We start from the raw sequence: 14,426 nt of genomic DNA, 5'->3' as shown, positions 1-14,426 counted from the left end.
TTAATTTTTATTTGCAAAAATAAAATTTTAAAAATAAATCACGTATCTATGCGGTCAATGAACCTTAAATTGTGTGCCCAAAATCAACCGGGCCATCTAATTTGGGACGGAGAGAGTACTACTACTACTACTCGAACTTGGTCCGAAAAAGAACATCACCCAATCAAAATGGCGCAAACCGCGTAATTACTGGACAATACAGACACAGCTACGTATCTACTAAAATTGTCTCAGCCATCTATCACCACTTTACCATTATCCCCACTTGGCCAAATCTCTTGTATTATTAGCACTTAGAATGCATGCGTTTCAAGGATTCCAGTAGAAAGATGAGCGGAGATAAGTTGGCAAGGGAGCTTGATAGAACACCCACATGGGCTGTTGCTGCTGTTTGTGCTGTTATTATCATCATCTCTATTGCTTTGGAGAAGATTCTTCATAAACTTGGAGCTGTATGTTCTTTCCCCAATTTCTATCTTTACGTTTATCTGTCGTCTATGCACTTGAATTTTTCATTTTTTTGTTTACTATGATCCTTTTTGGTTGCTTATGTCTTGTGTATAGACATAGATCCCTTTGAATTGTGAAATTAGAATAGCCCATTTATGCAGAAAGGGAAAGGGGATTTTGTGAATTTATGCTTGTTTTTGCCCAATCAATTCTTGATAATTATGCAAAGTAGTATATGTTTATCAACTTATTCACACTTTCAAATGGATTGTTTAGTGGTTCACAGCCAAGCACAAGAAAGCTCTGTTTAATGCTCTGGACAAGGTTAAATCCGGTAAATAAGTCATTCTACTTTCTCTTTCCTTCTATTTGCCCATGTTTTTTTATTGATATAAGGAATAAATTTGTTTCACCAAAACAATTTTTGTTGAATTACTGCAGAATTGATGGTTCTTGGTTTCATTTCACTACTTTTGACCTTTAGTCAGTATTACATTGCTAAAATTTGCATCTCGCAAAGTGTCGCCGATACAATGTTGCCGTGTAAAGTTGGGGAGAAGAAAGGTCATGTCAAGGGAGGTGAAGGCGAAGAAGAAAATCGGCGGAGGCTTCTGTGGTATGACCACAGATCACTATCTGTTTCTAACAACAAATCTACCTGCAAAGAGGTACATATATCTATGATACGCTTACATTTACATGTAAAGTATGTGATGTTCAGTACGCATGTATTGTACTGATAACTCACACCCGACTTCTTTTTTACTCCCATCAAAATCGAAAGGGAGGGGGTGTTGCACCATATATATTAATTCATTTTATTTTTATTAAAAAAACAATATAATTGTACAGTGTATATGTACTTTGCTTCTGTCCATCTTAAAACATCTTCGATTGCCTTTTGTGTTAACAGTTGCATTTTTTATATTTAATTGCTTTTATGTATTATCAGTAAAATATTACAAAAGTCATGGTTTATCTCAATGACTTGTATTAGTTGCTTTGCTAATTTGCAGGGGCGGATCTAGAATTTTATTTTTGGGCCCCGGGGAGCAATAAGTAAAGTTTTGGAAGGCACCCTTATGTTAACTTTTATGCGGACACTTCTATATTTTATTAAAATCTATAATGGCGAAAAAGCGTCAATTTTGTTTAAAAGGGCACATTGCCTGTGCCCTTTACTAGATCCTCCCCTGGTCATTTGCACATTATGTTTTATTACTTACTGATTATGCTAATTTTTAAGGGTTATGTTTTAATGCACACTTGATTTATCTGTTAGAGTACTAGACTTGATTTTTGCCTTAAAGGGAGCTGTATGTCTATTTCCTCGTGTGATTTCGGATGGTACAAGTTCAGCCTTTGGGGTTGCTAGAAATGAGCCTGGCTTCGGATGGTACAAGTTCAGCCTTTGGGGTTGCTAGAAATGAGCCTGGCTTTAATTTTGGAGATCGCTAGGATGAATCTGGGGTCATACTGACTAGGCCAATTTCTTCATGGGATTGTAGCTGTTTCTCCGAATTTTTACTTGTTGTGTCTTTATGATAACTCTTGTTGATTTTAGTGGATAAGAACACTAGAATAGTATAGGTATTCTTGGTGTACTAATACGGAATGTTTTGGAATCTGGTTTGGTTCTGAATTATTTGATCCCTTTGAATATAATATCCAAAACTGCAATCAGCAAAGATCCCCCATTCCGAAATATTACATCTATTGGTTAAAAGCAGTTGAAGGATAGGTTTAACTAAATGGGCGATTATTTAAGCACCACAACTTAGAACTTTATATTATTCGTCATTAACTGTTAAGAGGATTTACCTACATAGTCGATTTGTGATGCTGGTTATTGTTTTGATGATTAAACCCACGCACACACTCGTTTTGTCTTTGAGAAGGATCGAACCCTCGACATCCGGTAAAGGAAGCAAGGTAGATACCGCTGAACCAAGAGTTAGTTGCTATTTTATTAATTTAAATATTTTTAATTTGTTGGATAGACTGAAAGATTGAAAGTGAGCCTGCTAAAGACCTAAATTCTTTTAGTTTAGTGTTGCCTATTATTGGCTATATATATAACTGACTTGCGCGTGTGAATTTTGTATACAAGGGCTGTTATGCATCTCGCATTCCCCTGTACTCTTGTTTTCGACATGTTAAGTGAAGAGGTATATCTTGGTTTGCTGATGAAATAATTTTGGCTGGGGATATTAATAGATATTTAGAATTGGAATCTAAGGTCTTATGAATATACATGTGTCGTAGTACTTGAATATTAGGGTAAATTTCGAATTAATCAGAGTAATTTACTTCATGGTCCGTTTGGGAACCTGGATTTCATTTGAAATTCTGAATTTGAACACATAATCTGTTTGGGAATATAGATTTGGATTTCATTTGAAATCCAGGACATTCAAATATTAGTATAAAGCTGATAGTTTGAAATGACAACTCAAATCCTGTCATTTAAAATCCATCATTTGAAATGAAATGCACGTATCCAAACGCCCTCTAAGATTGATGTGGATTTGCCTATTATCCATGTGCTTCCTTGGTTGTTTCAATGTTTGTCATTTCCAATGGTGCATGAGGTATTCTTAAGTGTGTGAGGTGGGAGGAATCTATATCCCCATATCTTTTAACATATGATGTTGAACTAGCCCAAATTTTGTGGTCATACCGTTTTCTCTTTGCATTAAGGCATAAGATATTGGCATCTTTTGCAACTAAATCTGCATATGGTAGAACTTACTGATTCAGTATTATGTCTAAATTATTTTTTATAGACATCTATGGCCTTCCAAGATATAGACTTTATTATGGAAGCGACATGATGACAGTCTGTAGATACTAATGCATGTGTTGGCCAACAGGGGCATGTACCAATCATAACAGTTGACGGATTACATCAGTTGCACATACTCATATTCTTCTTGGCAGTTTTGCACGTGGTGTACAGTGCTGTTACAATGGCTCTTGGGAGACTAAAGGTAATAAAATATCCGAGAATAATTTTTTTGTGCTTTCGTTATATTCAAATATAGCATGTATTTTACTTGGTAAAATAGTGAAAAGTCGAAAGTCAGATCTCCTCTATGTGCCTGCAGACTAATTGAAATATATAATTTTTTTATTTGTTTTTTGAGCCATAGCAGAAGCGAACATATGATTTCGCTAAGATTTTAAGTAATAGATTCCCTTTCGTGTAATGTCTGGCCCAGTGAATTTTAGTAAAGGCCTGTCATTATATTGTATAAAATGTACATTAAAAGATTACGATGTGTTGAGATAGCACACGATTGTTAATATCATATCTATACTGTAAAAAGAAGAAATTCCTATATTTTTATGGAGGATTTTTGTGATTCTGTAAGCTACTTAGAAAGCACAATTAGAGGAAACATAATCTTAATCAAGAAAAACAAACAATTCTGTTGGTTCTCGTAGCAGATTGCACTTCTATTTAGAAAATATGGACAAAGTTTAGATTTAAGTTTTTTTCCCCTAGTCGATAATAAAAAGCGGCAGACCATCTTTGATTGGTGGATGGTGTTTGTTTAGGTAATTTGTCATGCCTATGCTTAAAAATCAGTTGGGTGATTGCCATTTATTTAGACACGCAGAAACTCCTGCATGAGGAAACAAATCAACTCAAGCTAGCATGCTATAACCTAATTATTCCTTTAAAGTTGAACAATGTTATGTTCTAGCATTCTTGTTTTTTCAATTTTAATTTAAGGCCTTTGCCAGCCTATTCTTGTTGCTCAGATTACCTTACTACTGCTTCATACAAAAAAAAATGTATTGTGTGCGTAGGCTCAGACATCAGCAGGTCTAGTGAAGATCTGCAGACCTTTTTTCTCACAAAGCGGTTTTTTTAGGTTTTTAGTGTTCCGTGTCTTATAATTGTTTTGCTGAAGTTGAGAAAGTGTAAGAGCACTATGAAGCTGCTGCAGCTATAAAAATAGATATGCTAAGTAGGGCATGAGCTTAATTTGCCTTACATTGCAACCAGTAGACAGAGCAAATAACCAGCAAAGACAGAACAATTCCATTAGCCACTAATATGGGAAGGAAAACCATACATTTAATAGATATGTATCATTTGAGAAGAACCCTAGATATAACAAGCTAAGAAGTGCGTTTAAATATTCCAAGATCAAACTATTCAATAGCTGCTGTGTTCCTAGCAAATATTTTTGCTTTTCTCCCAACTGTCAAGTGTGTGTGAGTTTCGACAGTCTTACCACCTCGTGATGTTTACCCCCTGTAATGATGTATGGCACCTCATTTAATGCTATTAAAATTTGTGTTTCCTTAGATTCGTGGCTGGAAAGTTTGGGAGCAAGAGACGGCATCCCATGACTATGAATTCTCCAACGGTATGTTGTTAAATTACTAAAAAAGGTCTAGCTTTTTTATAATAAATTTGTGTGATGCAACTGTTTTTCGAGTCACATTACCTACAATGGGACATGCAGATCCTTCAAGATTCCGACTTACTCATGAGACATCTTTCGTCAAAGCACACACTAGTTTCTGGACAAAACTTCCGTTCTTCTTTGTTGTTGTAAGATACATATCTCGAGCTTGGAACTTTAATCAGCATTCTCTTTGTATTACATATACATTTCTTAGTAATGGAAATAATATATCCACTATGCAAAATTTTCCTCTTGCAGGGATGCTTTTTTCAGCAATTTTTTAGGTCTGTTAGTAAGTCTGACTACTTGACATTGCGAAATGGATTCATTAGTGTGAGTTTCAAGTTGCTTATTGATTATTAATTTACACATACACCATCTATATGTTTACATTATTCTTGACAATGCTACTGTATTTGTAGGTTCATTTAGCCCCAGGAAGTAAATTTAACTTCCAAAAGTATATCAAAAGATCACTAGAGGATGACTTCCAGGTAGTAGTGGGAGTCAGGTAATGTTAAAGTGTAATCATATTGCTGCTTGATTTCATTTTTGCCTCGTAAATTTCTCTCCTCACTTGGTTCTTTGTGACATTGGCAGCCCGGTGTTGTGGGCATCATTTGTGGTTTTTTTGCTGATAAATGTTAATGGTATATATCTCTTCCAAAGGCCTCTTAATTGAGAAGTTTCATTATAACTTTCACAATACAAATTTTAATGGTGCTTCATGACAGGATTCAAGGCACTGTTCTGGGCGTCCTTGATACCTCTTGTTGTAAGAAATCTTTTCTAGTTCTTTTCTTGTTAGATATTATTAAGAAGATTAAAGCTAACCGTTTGGTTATTCCCAGATTATCTTAGCTGTTGGGACAAAGCTCCAATCCATTTTGACAAAAATGGCTCTTGAAATCACGGACAGACATGCAGTGGTCCAAGGGATTCCTCTTGTCCAAGGCTCAGACAGATATTTTTGGTTTGGTCGGCCCCACTTAGTCCTACATCTTATACACTTTGCACTATTTCAGGTAACGAAAGATGAAAGGAATTCACAACACCTTTTTAAGAAAAAAAATTGGATCAGAAGTTATTAGCTGTATTGTTATATCTTTCAGTTTTTACTCCACTGCAAGATCAATTGTTGTGAGTGTTTGCTTCTTATTCTCTGCACTAGGAATTGTAGAAGTGCTAATATTTGAAGTAATTTGAGCTAATGATACACATGGACTAGTAATTTTCCAAATCAATGTATGATGTTTCTATACAAAATATATTTAATTGCTGAAGACATCTGATTTAAACTCAACGCATAGGGTTGGACTGCCGATAGAAATGAATATGGAGTTTGCAAACCGTGGAAGAGAAAGTTTTACTTTGTTCTCCATGTATCTTTAAATTTGGAGCTTTTAGTTTGGAGGACAAAGTAGATACATTATGTATTTTTTTTAGGCAAAAGGTTTACTCACTGCAACTTCTTTTAAACATTTATTTGTTGAATGACATCTAATTTAACATGGTTTTTGCAGAATGCGTTCCAGATTACATATTTCTTATGGATATGGGTAAGTAAATCTATTGTATATCATTCATATCTGTAATATGTTTTTCTTTCGTTTAAAGCTTGCTAATAAAACTAGTTTTTCTTTGCAGTATGAATTTGGACTGAAATCTTGTTTCCATGATAACTTCCAGTTGTTGATGATTAAACTATCTTTAGGGTAAACCATTATTCTACTAGATATCTGTCAGGTACAATATTCTTCCGAAGTCACGGAATATTTGATCTTTGTGGCTGTTGTCTGCAGGGTTGGAGTCCTATTCTTATGCAGCTATAGTACACTTCCACTGTATGCCCTCATAGCTCAGGTACAATTTTCCTGTAACCATTTGAAAAGCTTCTAGTTTTCAAAGCGTAAAGCTAATGACTAATTTTAAAGTGATATGGACAGTTTCCAAGTATTTTATTTTTAAATCCTCTCATTATCCAGCAAGTCCGTGGTATGGAGGATTTGTTTGTAAAAAATGGACTTTTAGTATTGCCAGGATCTTGTTATTAATATTTAATGCCGGCCATTTGGAGTTAAGTACCAACGAGGACTCGGGGTAACATATTGATCCATCAAAGGGAGATTCAGCGGTTAAACTGACTATAAATTATTTTTGTCAAGAATTATCTCATAAGATTATAGTTGACAGTTGCATCTGCAAATAGGCTCGTTAATGGGTCGAAATTCCGATCCAACTCTATTTGGGGCCTTTAGTATCTCAACTATTCATTTTGCCTCGAGTACCTGATTTGGACAGTTGGGCTAAAGACCCGGACACTTATTTTAGGCTGGGAAAAAAAGATTGTCAAGTCCGTCCTTTAGACATATCTATGTTCGACTCTTTCAGCCGATTCTGGGTAACTGAGTCCGGGGTATGCAAACGAAATGGATCGCTAAAATTATCTGATCCACGAGTCATCTAGAATATACAATCTGTTTCAAACCCGATCGAAATACATATCCTGAATTTAAATGGCATTATTTGAATTAACTTTGAATTAATTAAATTCATTAAAGTTGTACTCTAGTTACATCTAATTTTTCTTGCCATATATTTTTGTTACCGAGTCAATTTCTCTGTTGGAGCTAAATACCTCGTGCATGAAGTTGTTTGAATTAAATTTTCAGATGGGTTCAAATATGAAGAAATCCATATTTGATGAACAAACGGCCAAAGCCCTTAAGAATTGGCGTATGGCTGTTAAGAAGAAACACGGAGGAAGGTCTCCTACTCGAAGTCTGGGTGATTCAAGCCCTACTCCTTCAATGGCATCAACATCCATGTCATCAACTTTGCACTCGGGCACATCTAAACTTCATCGTTTCAAGACAACTGGTCATGCAACTCGTTCATATGCGTACGACGAACAGGACATGTCTGATTTGGAAGCTGATCCAGTAAATACGGAGTCCACCACAGCCAAATTGATTGTAAGAGTTGATGACGATGATATAGACCCTGAAACAACTGTATTTGCTGGTGAAGAAAATCGAGATGAGGATGATTTTTCATTTTCGAAGCCGCCACCACCTAAGTAAGAATTGTTGTTTAGGGCCCTGGTACTGATTCTTAATGCATGCAGTTGACGAGTACATAAATTAGTAACTGCTTTTAAAGCAGCATGGTATAGAGTAGCTGCTCGGCTTGTACATTTGACATGAATCATGCTTGTTCTTTACCAGTAGGAATGATTGGAGTAAGGGTGACAACTCTCCCTTGTTATAATTTTTTGCCAACATGCTCCCAAACTCCAAATATGGGTCTATTAGTAAAAACTGAGGATGTAATCAACAAAGAAATGAGCGATGAATTATGTTAAATACTAACATTGATTGAAGTTGTCACCTCTCATTAATATTTCACTTATAAAAGTATTATTATAACTAATTCATATGTATAAAGATTTTACCAATTAATTTCATAAAAAATATGTAAGTAGTCTCTCTCAAAACCCTAAAATTCACATGGTCCTTGAATAGCCGTCTCTATTATTTGAGGGGTTTCTCTCAAAACCCTAAAATTCACCTTGTCCTTAAATAGCCGTCTCTGTTATTTGAGGGGTTTTCATCGGCTTGCACCCGTGAAAAGCCACAATCTTGTCTTCTTTTTATTACTATTAATTAATCTCTTGTGTTTTTTCAATATGTTTCCAATTTATTTGGGTTTTGTTTGGTCTCTCCTCCTAGTTTGATTTTTGTTTGGGTTTTGTGTTGTTCATCATGTTCGGGATTGCAGATCTTTCCAATTTATTTGGGTTTTGTTTGGTCTCTCCTCCTAGTTTGATTTTTGTTTGGGTTTTGTGTTGTTCATCATGTTCGGGATTACAGATCTGCAAGATTTTCATTGTGTTGATCCTGTAATAAAAGTTTGTACGGTGATACATTTATAGTTGATTGCTCAAAACAGTATTGGGAGTATTACATGTACATATCTTTTCAAAAAATCATTTGATACACAAAATGCACTTTACTCTACAATATTATATAATATTTCATAAAAAATATTATAATGATGTTAAAAGTAAAATTATAAATATATAATTTTGAATTATCTTTTTTTAATAAGAACATTCATTTAACTCTTTTTAAATCTGATATGTTCTATTTCAATACAAACACGAATCATGACGTAACCTTTTCAAACTCTAATCTGTTACACGACAAATATCTTTTTTCATACACATGAAGATATACGAAATATGATTTAAAATTAATTGAATAATAAATTATCACATATTAATAACAAAAAAATATTTATAAATAAATAATAAATTGTAAAATCTAAATTTTTGTGAAAAAATATAATCCGTTCAATTCAATAATAATAAAATACTTATAAAATGATATTAAAATTTAAATCCTAAATAATATATTACGAACTATATAACTGCTCGTGCTTCGCACGGGTTAAAGTACGGTAAAACTAAAAAACCAAACCTGGCAAGTCAGTACATCTCCTTAACTAAAATTATTACTCCGCATAGGACTGTACACGGTTCGGGTTGGACGGGTTGACGGAATTTATTAACTCAATCTAATTAAGTCGGGTTTTCAAAATTTCAACCCAACCCGAATCATATAAATTTGTAACCCAAACCAATTTGTAGTACTTCAGTTTGAATCGGTTTGGTTGGGTTAATAAATATTATAATCGTCGGTGTCAAATAGGTCTTCAACATTTAATTTTTTATAGTGAAAATTACTTTAACAATCTTGACAAAGACATAAAATTGAATACAGTTAAAAAAAATAAGTAGTAACAAATAATGAACAAATATACTTATGAATTTAATCTCATATTCTCATTCGTGTTTGTTTGCTACATAAATAGATAAATTTAAGGTCATAAATATATTAACGTAACAAACAAACAATATTTATGTTTGTGTGCTCCTAGACAAACATAATAATGAATTTAATCTCATATCCTCGTCCATAAATTTAATCACATATATATTTAAATAGCAAACAAAAATTATTATATTAAATTTAAGAGCACACAAATACAATAAAACTAATTGAACCAGACTAATAATGAATATGTTCTCATATTTTTCAATCGGGTTGAGTTGGATCGGTTTATAAAAACCCGAAACCCATGTTCAACCCAACCAAATCGGATTAATATTATTTCAATCCAATTACTAACCGGGTTAAATAAATTTAGACTTGAATCAGACGAAATATGATTGGTTTGAATCGGATTGGTGGTTTTGTCAACTCTTGTACACCAGGTACCACTACGGTACAAAAACATGTGTGCACTTGATTACTTGGGTTTTACACTTCAATTTATTACCCACCAAAACATGCATGTCTACGTCATGTTACTAACTTACTCTATCAGATCAGTACTACTACGAAAGAAGGAATGAAAAAAGCAGGGGTGTTGACGTGGGAGGTGCCCGAGGTGCGGTTGCTGGTGGTGCGGTTGCCCGAGGTGAGTTAGGATACTCATCAACAGCGGCGGAACCAGGAATGAAGTTTAGGGGGCTCAAACTTGGAAGCAAGCGAGATTGTTAAGGACTAATTGAAATTTGAATACCCAACCTCGATATCATATTCATCAAAGAGACACGACCATCTCTCTAGGTTGCAGGTATTGATTGATTAAAAGGCCTCATAGAAAACGTTTTTCATAGTGCATTAACATAAATACAGTAGTAAGCAACAGCGTCGAAAAAAAAGTTGACTTATAAAATACCGATTTTTTTACACCACATAGTGGTCGTAGACCTCCAAAAAAAGCGTAAACAACCAGTTCCAAGTGACATGACTATTCAATATTCCTTTCCAAGATGTCTCTATCTCCATGTGTGGCGTGATAAGATAAGGACCACTAAGGGCTCGGTTTGTCCTTCTTCCCACAAGAACCCTGTTGCCCGAAATGTTAAGCCCACTAAAGGCAGGGAGAGTCGGAGAGAGCAGGTTGCAGGGCTGTGAGTTGTGGGCACTAGGAGCCGGCCGCCAGGAGGGAGAGCGCAACTGAGCATGTTGTCGAGGATTCGCGGCTAAATGAATTTATCACAGTGAGAAGTTGAGTTAGGGTTGTGTCAAGTCTGTGCGTATGACTTATGAGTGTATCTGTTTGAATGTATTTGTGTTTGAATGTATTTGTTAATCAGACTATCTTTAGACTAAGAGCAAGTCCAAAGCAGAGAGAGAAAGAGAGTATGTATAAAAATTTATTATAATATATAGGATAGAGCAAGGAGAGAGATGTGTCTTATAAATAAGGCTTCAAGAGGTTGTCTTAATGATATAAGGCATCACTAGGACATTGTTGGATCAACATTTTTCATCAAATGTCCTAAATTATGACTTGGAACATATTATAAGGCATCTCTTGAATTCGCTCTAAGTACCTTAAATTATATTGACATGGATGATTCAGCGGGGGTTGAAAAAAAAATATACACTGTTTTTTCGAAGTTAGGGGGGGCTCTAGCATCCCCTAAGTTCCTAACCCCCCTCTGATTTTCGCCACTGCTCATCAAAAGAAATATAAACTAAAATATAAGTATGATAATGATGAAGATGGAAAGATTCCAACACTAACAAATTATTTTATAGAAAACAGATTTAATTTTAATATTTAATTTATCATCTTACAACTAACCTGAATTTATATTGTCAAATTATCAAATTTGAGTTGAGTAACTTGAACGCATACACACACACACACATAACATATGACATCATCATAATAAACAATCTATCTATATAACATAATTATTTGTAACTATATATGATATATTTTTATATATTAGAAAATAGCGGTGCGGCTTGAACCACGCTCGTATGATATCAAACCGCAACTCGCACCGTACTGCGCGTTTTTTGTTAAAATTTCAAACCACAATCGCAACACGAAAAAGGAAAACCGTATATTGCGGTGCGGGCTCTTTGAAGAACACCCCTAATGAAAAGGTTCACTAGTTCACGCCTCGCACCCTCTATTCTCGCTTTAACTATGCGGCTGCGTTCCCGTTCCTTATGATTATGGTTGCTAATAACTCATATACTTTTTATATATAATCCTCTAAATATCTTATAATTAATAGAACTCTACTGATTAATATAAACTTTTTCATGATCTAATTATTAATTATTAATTCTATTTTAAATCAAATCATTTTAAAACAATTATTATTATTATTATTATTATTGTTATTGTTATTGTTATTAACTTAAATTTACTAATCCTTTTTCTCTAATCATATTATTAAACTAATATTATTTATTCTATTCTAGTTCAGATATGTTATTATTAAATAAATAAATACAGATATTACATATACAAATAGAATAATACCTCAAAATTCATAAACGTAATGGTCACAGTGCCCTAGTTGAACAATCGTGCTACAGCTCCTCCCTCCTCCCTCTGTTATCTCCACTATCTCTTATCTCCTCTCTCTTCTAGGTCTGATATGTGTAGAATGTTCGTTTTGGTTTGAATTTTTTTATAATGTAAATTAATCAAACGTAACTTCGTGTAACATTTATGTTGTGTTTGGTTGGAGAGAATGGAATGAAATTAGTAAAAATACTTGAAACTAATACAGATAGGAAGAAAGTTTTGAAAAAAAAATTGAGGAAGTGCAAAATTGCTATGATGAGATTTGAGAAGAAAATTAAGGATGGGAGAGAATGGAGCATTCCATCTCAAATTGAGGATGTAATATCTAGCACATGATGTAAGGAATGGAATGGAGGAAAGAATGAATTTTTTTAAAAATTGTCCATAAGATAGTTCGTTTTTCATTCCATTCCTTCCGGAATCATTCACCCCAACCAAACACAACATTATAGTGATGAAAATGTAAATTCGTGTTACGTCTATAATCATTTAAAAAATAAATATTTTAAGCATAACTTTGTGTTACGTTTTACTTTTTTTTTCAAAAACTAAAAGTTTAAAACGTGATTTCATGTGCCGTTTTGAATAAATATAGGAAATGGAACTTTAAGTTGTGGTGTAGAATGTGAGTTATTTTTTTGAAACTATTTTTTTTTTTTTTTTAATATAGTGAACCAAAATAAGATCCTGAACCTTTTTTCTCTTTGACACCAGGTAACCGTTACGTTGAAATTAACCAACGACTAGGATTTGGCTAGGATTTGAATTTAGAGTTCTGCGAACACTATAAACTGAACCCAGTAAAATTTGAATTGATCATGATCATGTAGAGCGAGACGTTAAAATTAACCGACGGTTACGATTTGAATTTAGAGTTTGCGAATATTATAAATTGAACCTAGTAACATTTGAAATGCATCTCTAATCATGATCATGTTGAGAGAGAATGTGTGTGAGAGAAAGCTGGAGATGGTTTATTTTTCAAAATTAAATACAATTCTAATATTATAAAATATTTAAAATTGTACTATATAATAATTATAAACAGTATTATATAAAATGATCATAAAATTGGGTTTTATATCAAATTGCCCACCGAACTCACCAAATATATCAAATAGCTACCCGATCTCCACAGCGACTCATTTAAGCCACTGTCATACTGCCATATATCATTCCGCTAACTTAAAAAAAAAACCTAACGGAAGAGTTGACAGAAAGCTAATGTGGCATAGTAGTGTGTTTGGCTTATTTTGTTCAACATTATTGTGATGATTCTAGATCAGGAACCATCATTAACAACTCAAGTGTGGTTGAATAATTCGAGTTCACGGTAATATACAGACAATATAATTAAACCAAAGAATGAAGATAATATCATCCACAACCAAAACAGGCAGCAATACTCAGATCACATTGTTATTGCTGAATCAAAACCAGGATTACTAGAGGTAACATGAAAGATGTCGAGGCTGATGAGTGCAATCTGTAAGAATTGCCTGATGGAAGTATTCTTGGGAGTGAGCATTCCTCCCCGTTAAAAAACACTTTTGTAGGGAACCCATCTCAAGCAGGAATATTAATTCCTGGAGTTTTCTTCTTCGTGAAAGAGATTACAGACTGTTGTTTCCCTGGCACCCTAGGGTTTAAATGCTACAACCTTTTTCTCACAATCCAGGACACAGATTTTCAACCAAATGAGCAAAAGTGTAATGTTGAACAAAATAAGCCAAACACACTATTATGCCACATCAGCTTTCTGTCAACTCTGGCGTTAGGTTTTTTTTTTAAGTTAACGGAATGATATATAGTAGCATTATAGTGGTTTAACTGAGTCGTTGTGGAGATCAGGTAGCTATTTGATATATTTTGGTGAGTTCGGTGGACAATTCGATATAAAACCCTAAAATTTAACCGGACTCGTTTGAAAGTAGAAATGGCCTTGTGCATTGTAGGAAAATTACCAGCTATTCTTAGAATTCACTTTATGTTGGTACTGAGATTGATCCCGGACTTGGGCTTTCCGCTGGGATGCTCTGAGGCCCTTTTCTCTCTCTGAAACCAGATGGCCATTAAGTTCAAATTACCAACGGCCAGGATTTGAATTAGATTTCTGCGAACATTATAAACAGGATTTGAATTTAG

General features: G+C 34.2%; 1 protein-coding gene across 1 annotated transcript; it reads left to right on the top strand.

The window, feature by feature from the left end:
- Positions 1 to 130: 130 nt before the first annotated feature.
- Positions 131 to 8,256, top strand: LOC108204418 (MLO-like protein 10). Its single transcript, XM_017373836.2, has 15 exons — positions 131 to 452; positions 727 to 784; positions 892 to 1,118; positions 3,324 to 3,440; positions 4,772 to 4,832; positions 4,932 to 5,020; positions 5,133 to 5,207; positions 5,297 to 5,385; positions 5,475 to 5,524; positions 5,609 to 5,649; positions 5,726 to 5,899; positions 6,398 to 6,433; positions 6,522 to 6,589; positions 6,677 to 6,737; positions 7,547 to 8,256. The coding sequence occupies exons 1-15, from the start codon at positions 303 to 305 to the stop codon at positions 7,955 to 7,957; spliced, it is 1,707 nt and encodes a 568-aa protein (XP_017229325.1). The 5' UTR covers positions 131 to 302; the 3' UTR covers positions 7,958 to 8,256.
- The last annotated feature ends 6,170 nt before the right edge of the window (positions 8,257 to 14,426 follow it).

Source organism: Daucus carota, chromosome 1, assembly GCF_001625215.2.
Source record: "Daucus carota subsp. sativus chromosome 1, DH1 v3.0, whole genome shotgun sequence".
In the NCBI taxonomy this organism is placed as follows: domain Eukaryota; kingdom Viridiplantae; phylum Streptophyta; class Magnoliopsida; order Apiales; family Apiaceae; genus Daucus; species Daucus carota.
This window is presented reverse-complemented; position numbering and strand designations above follow the sequence as displayed.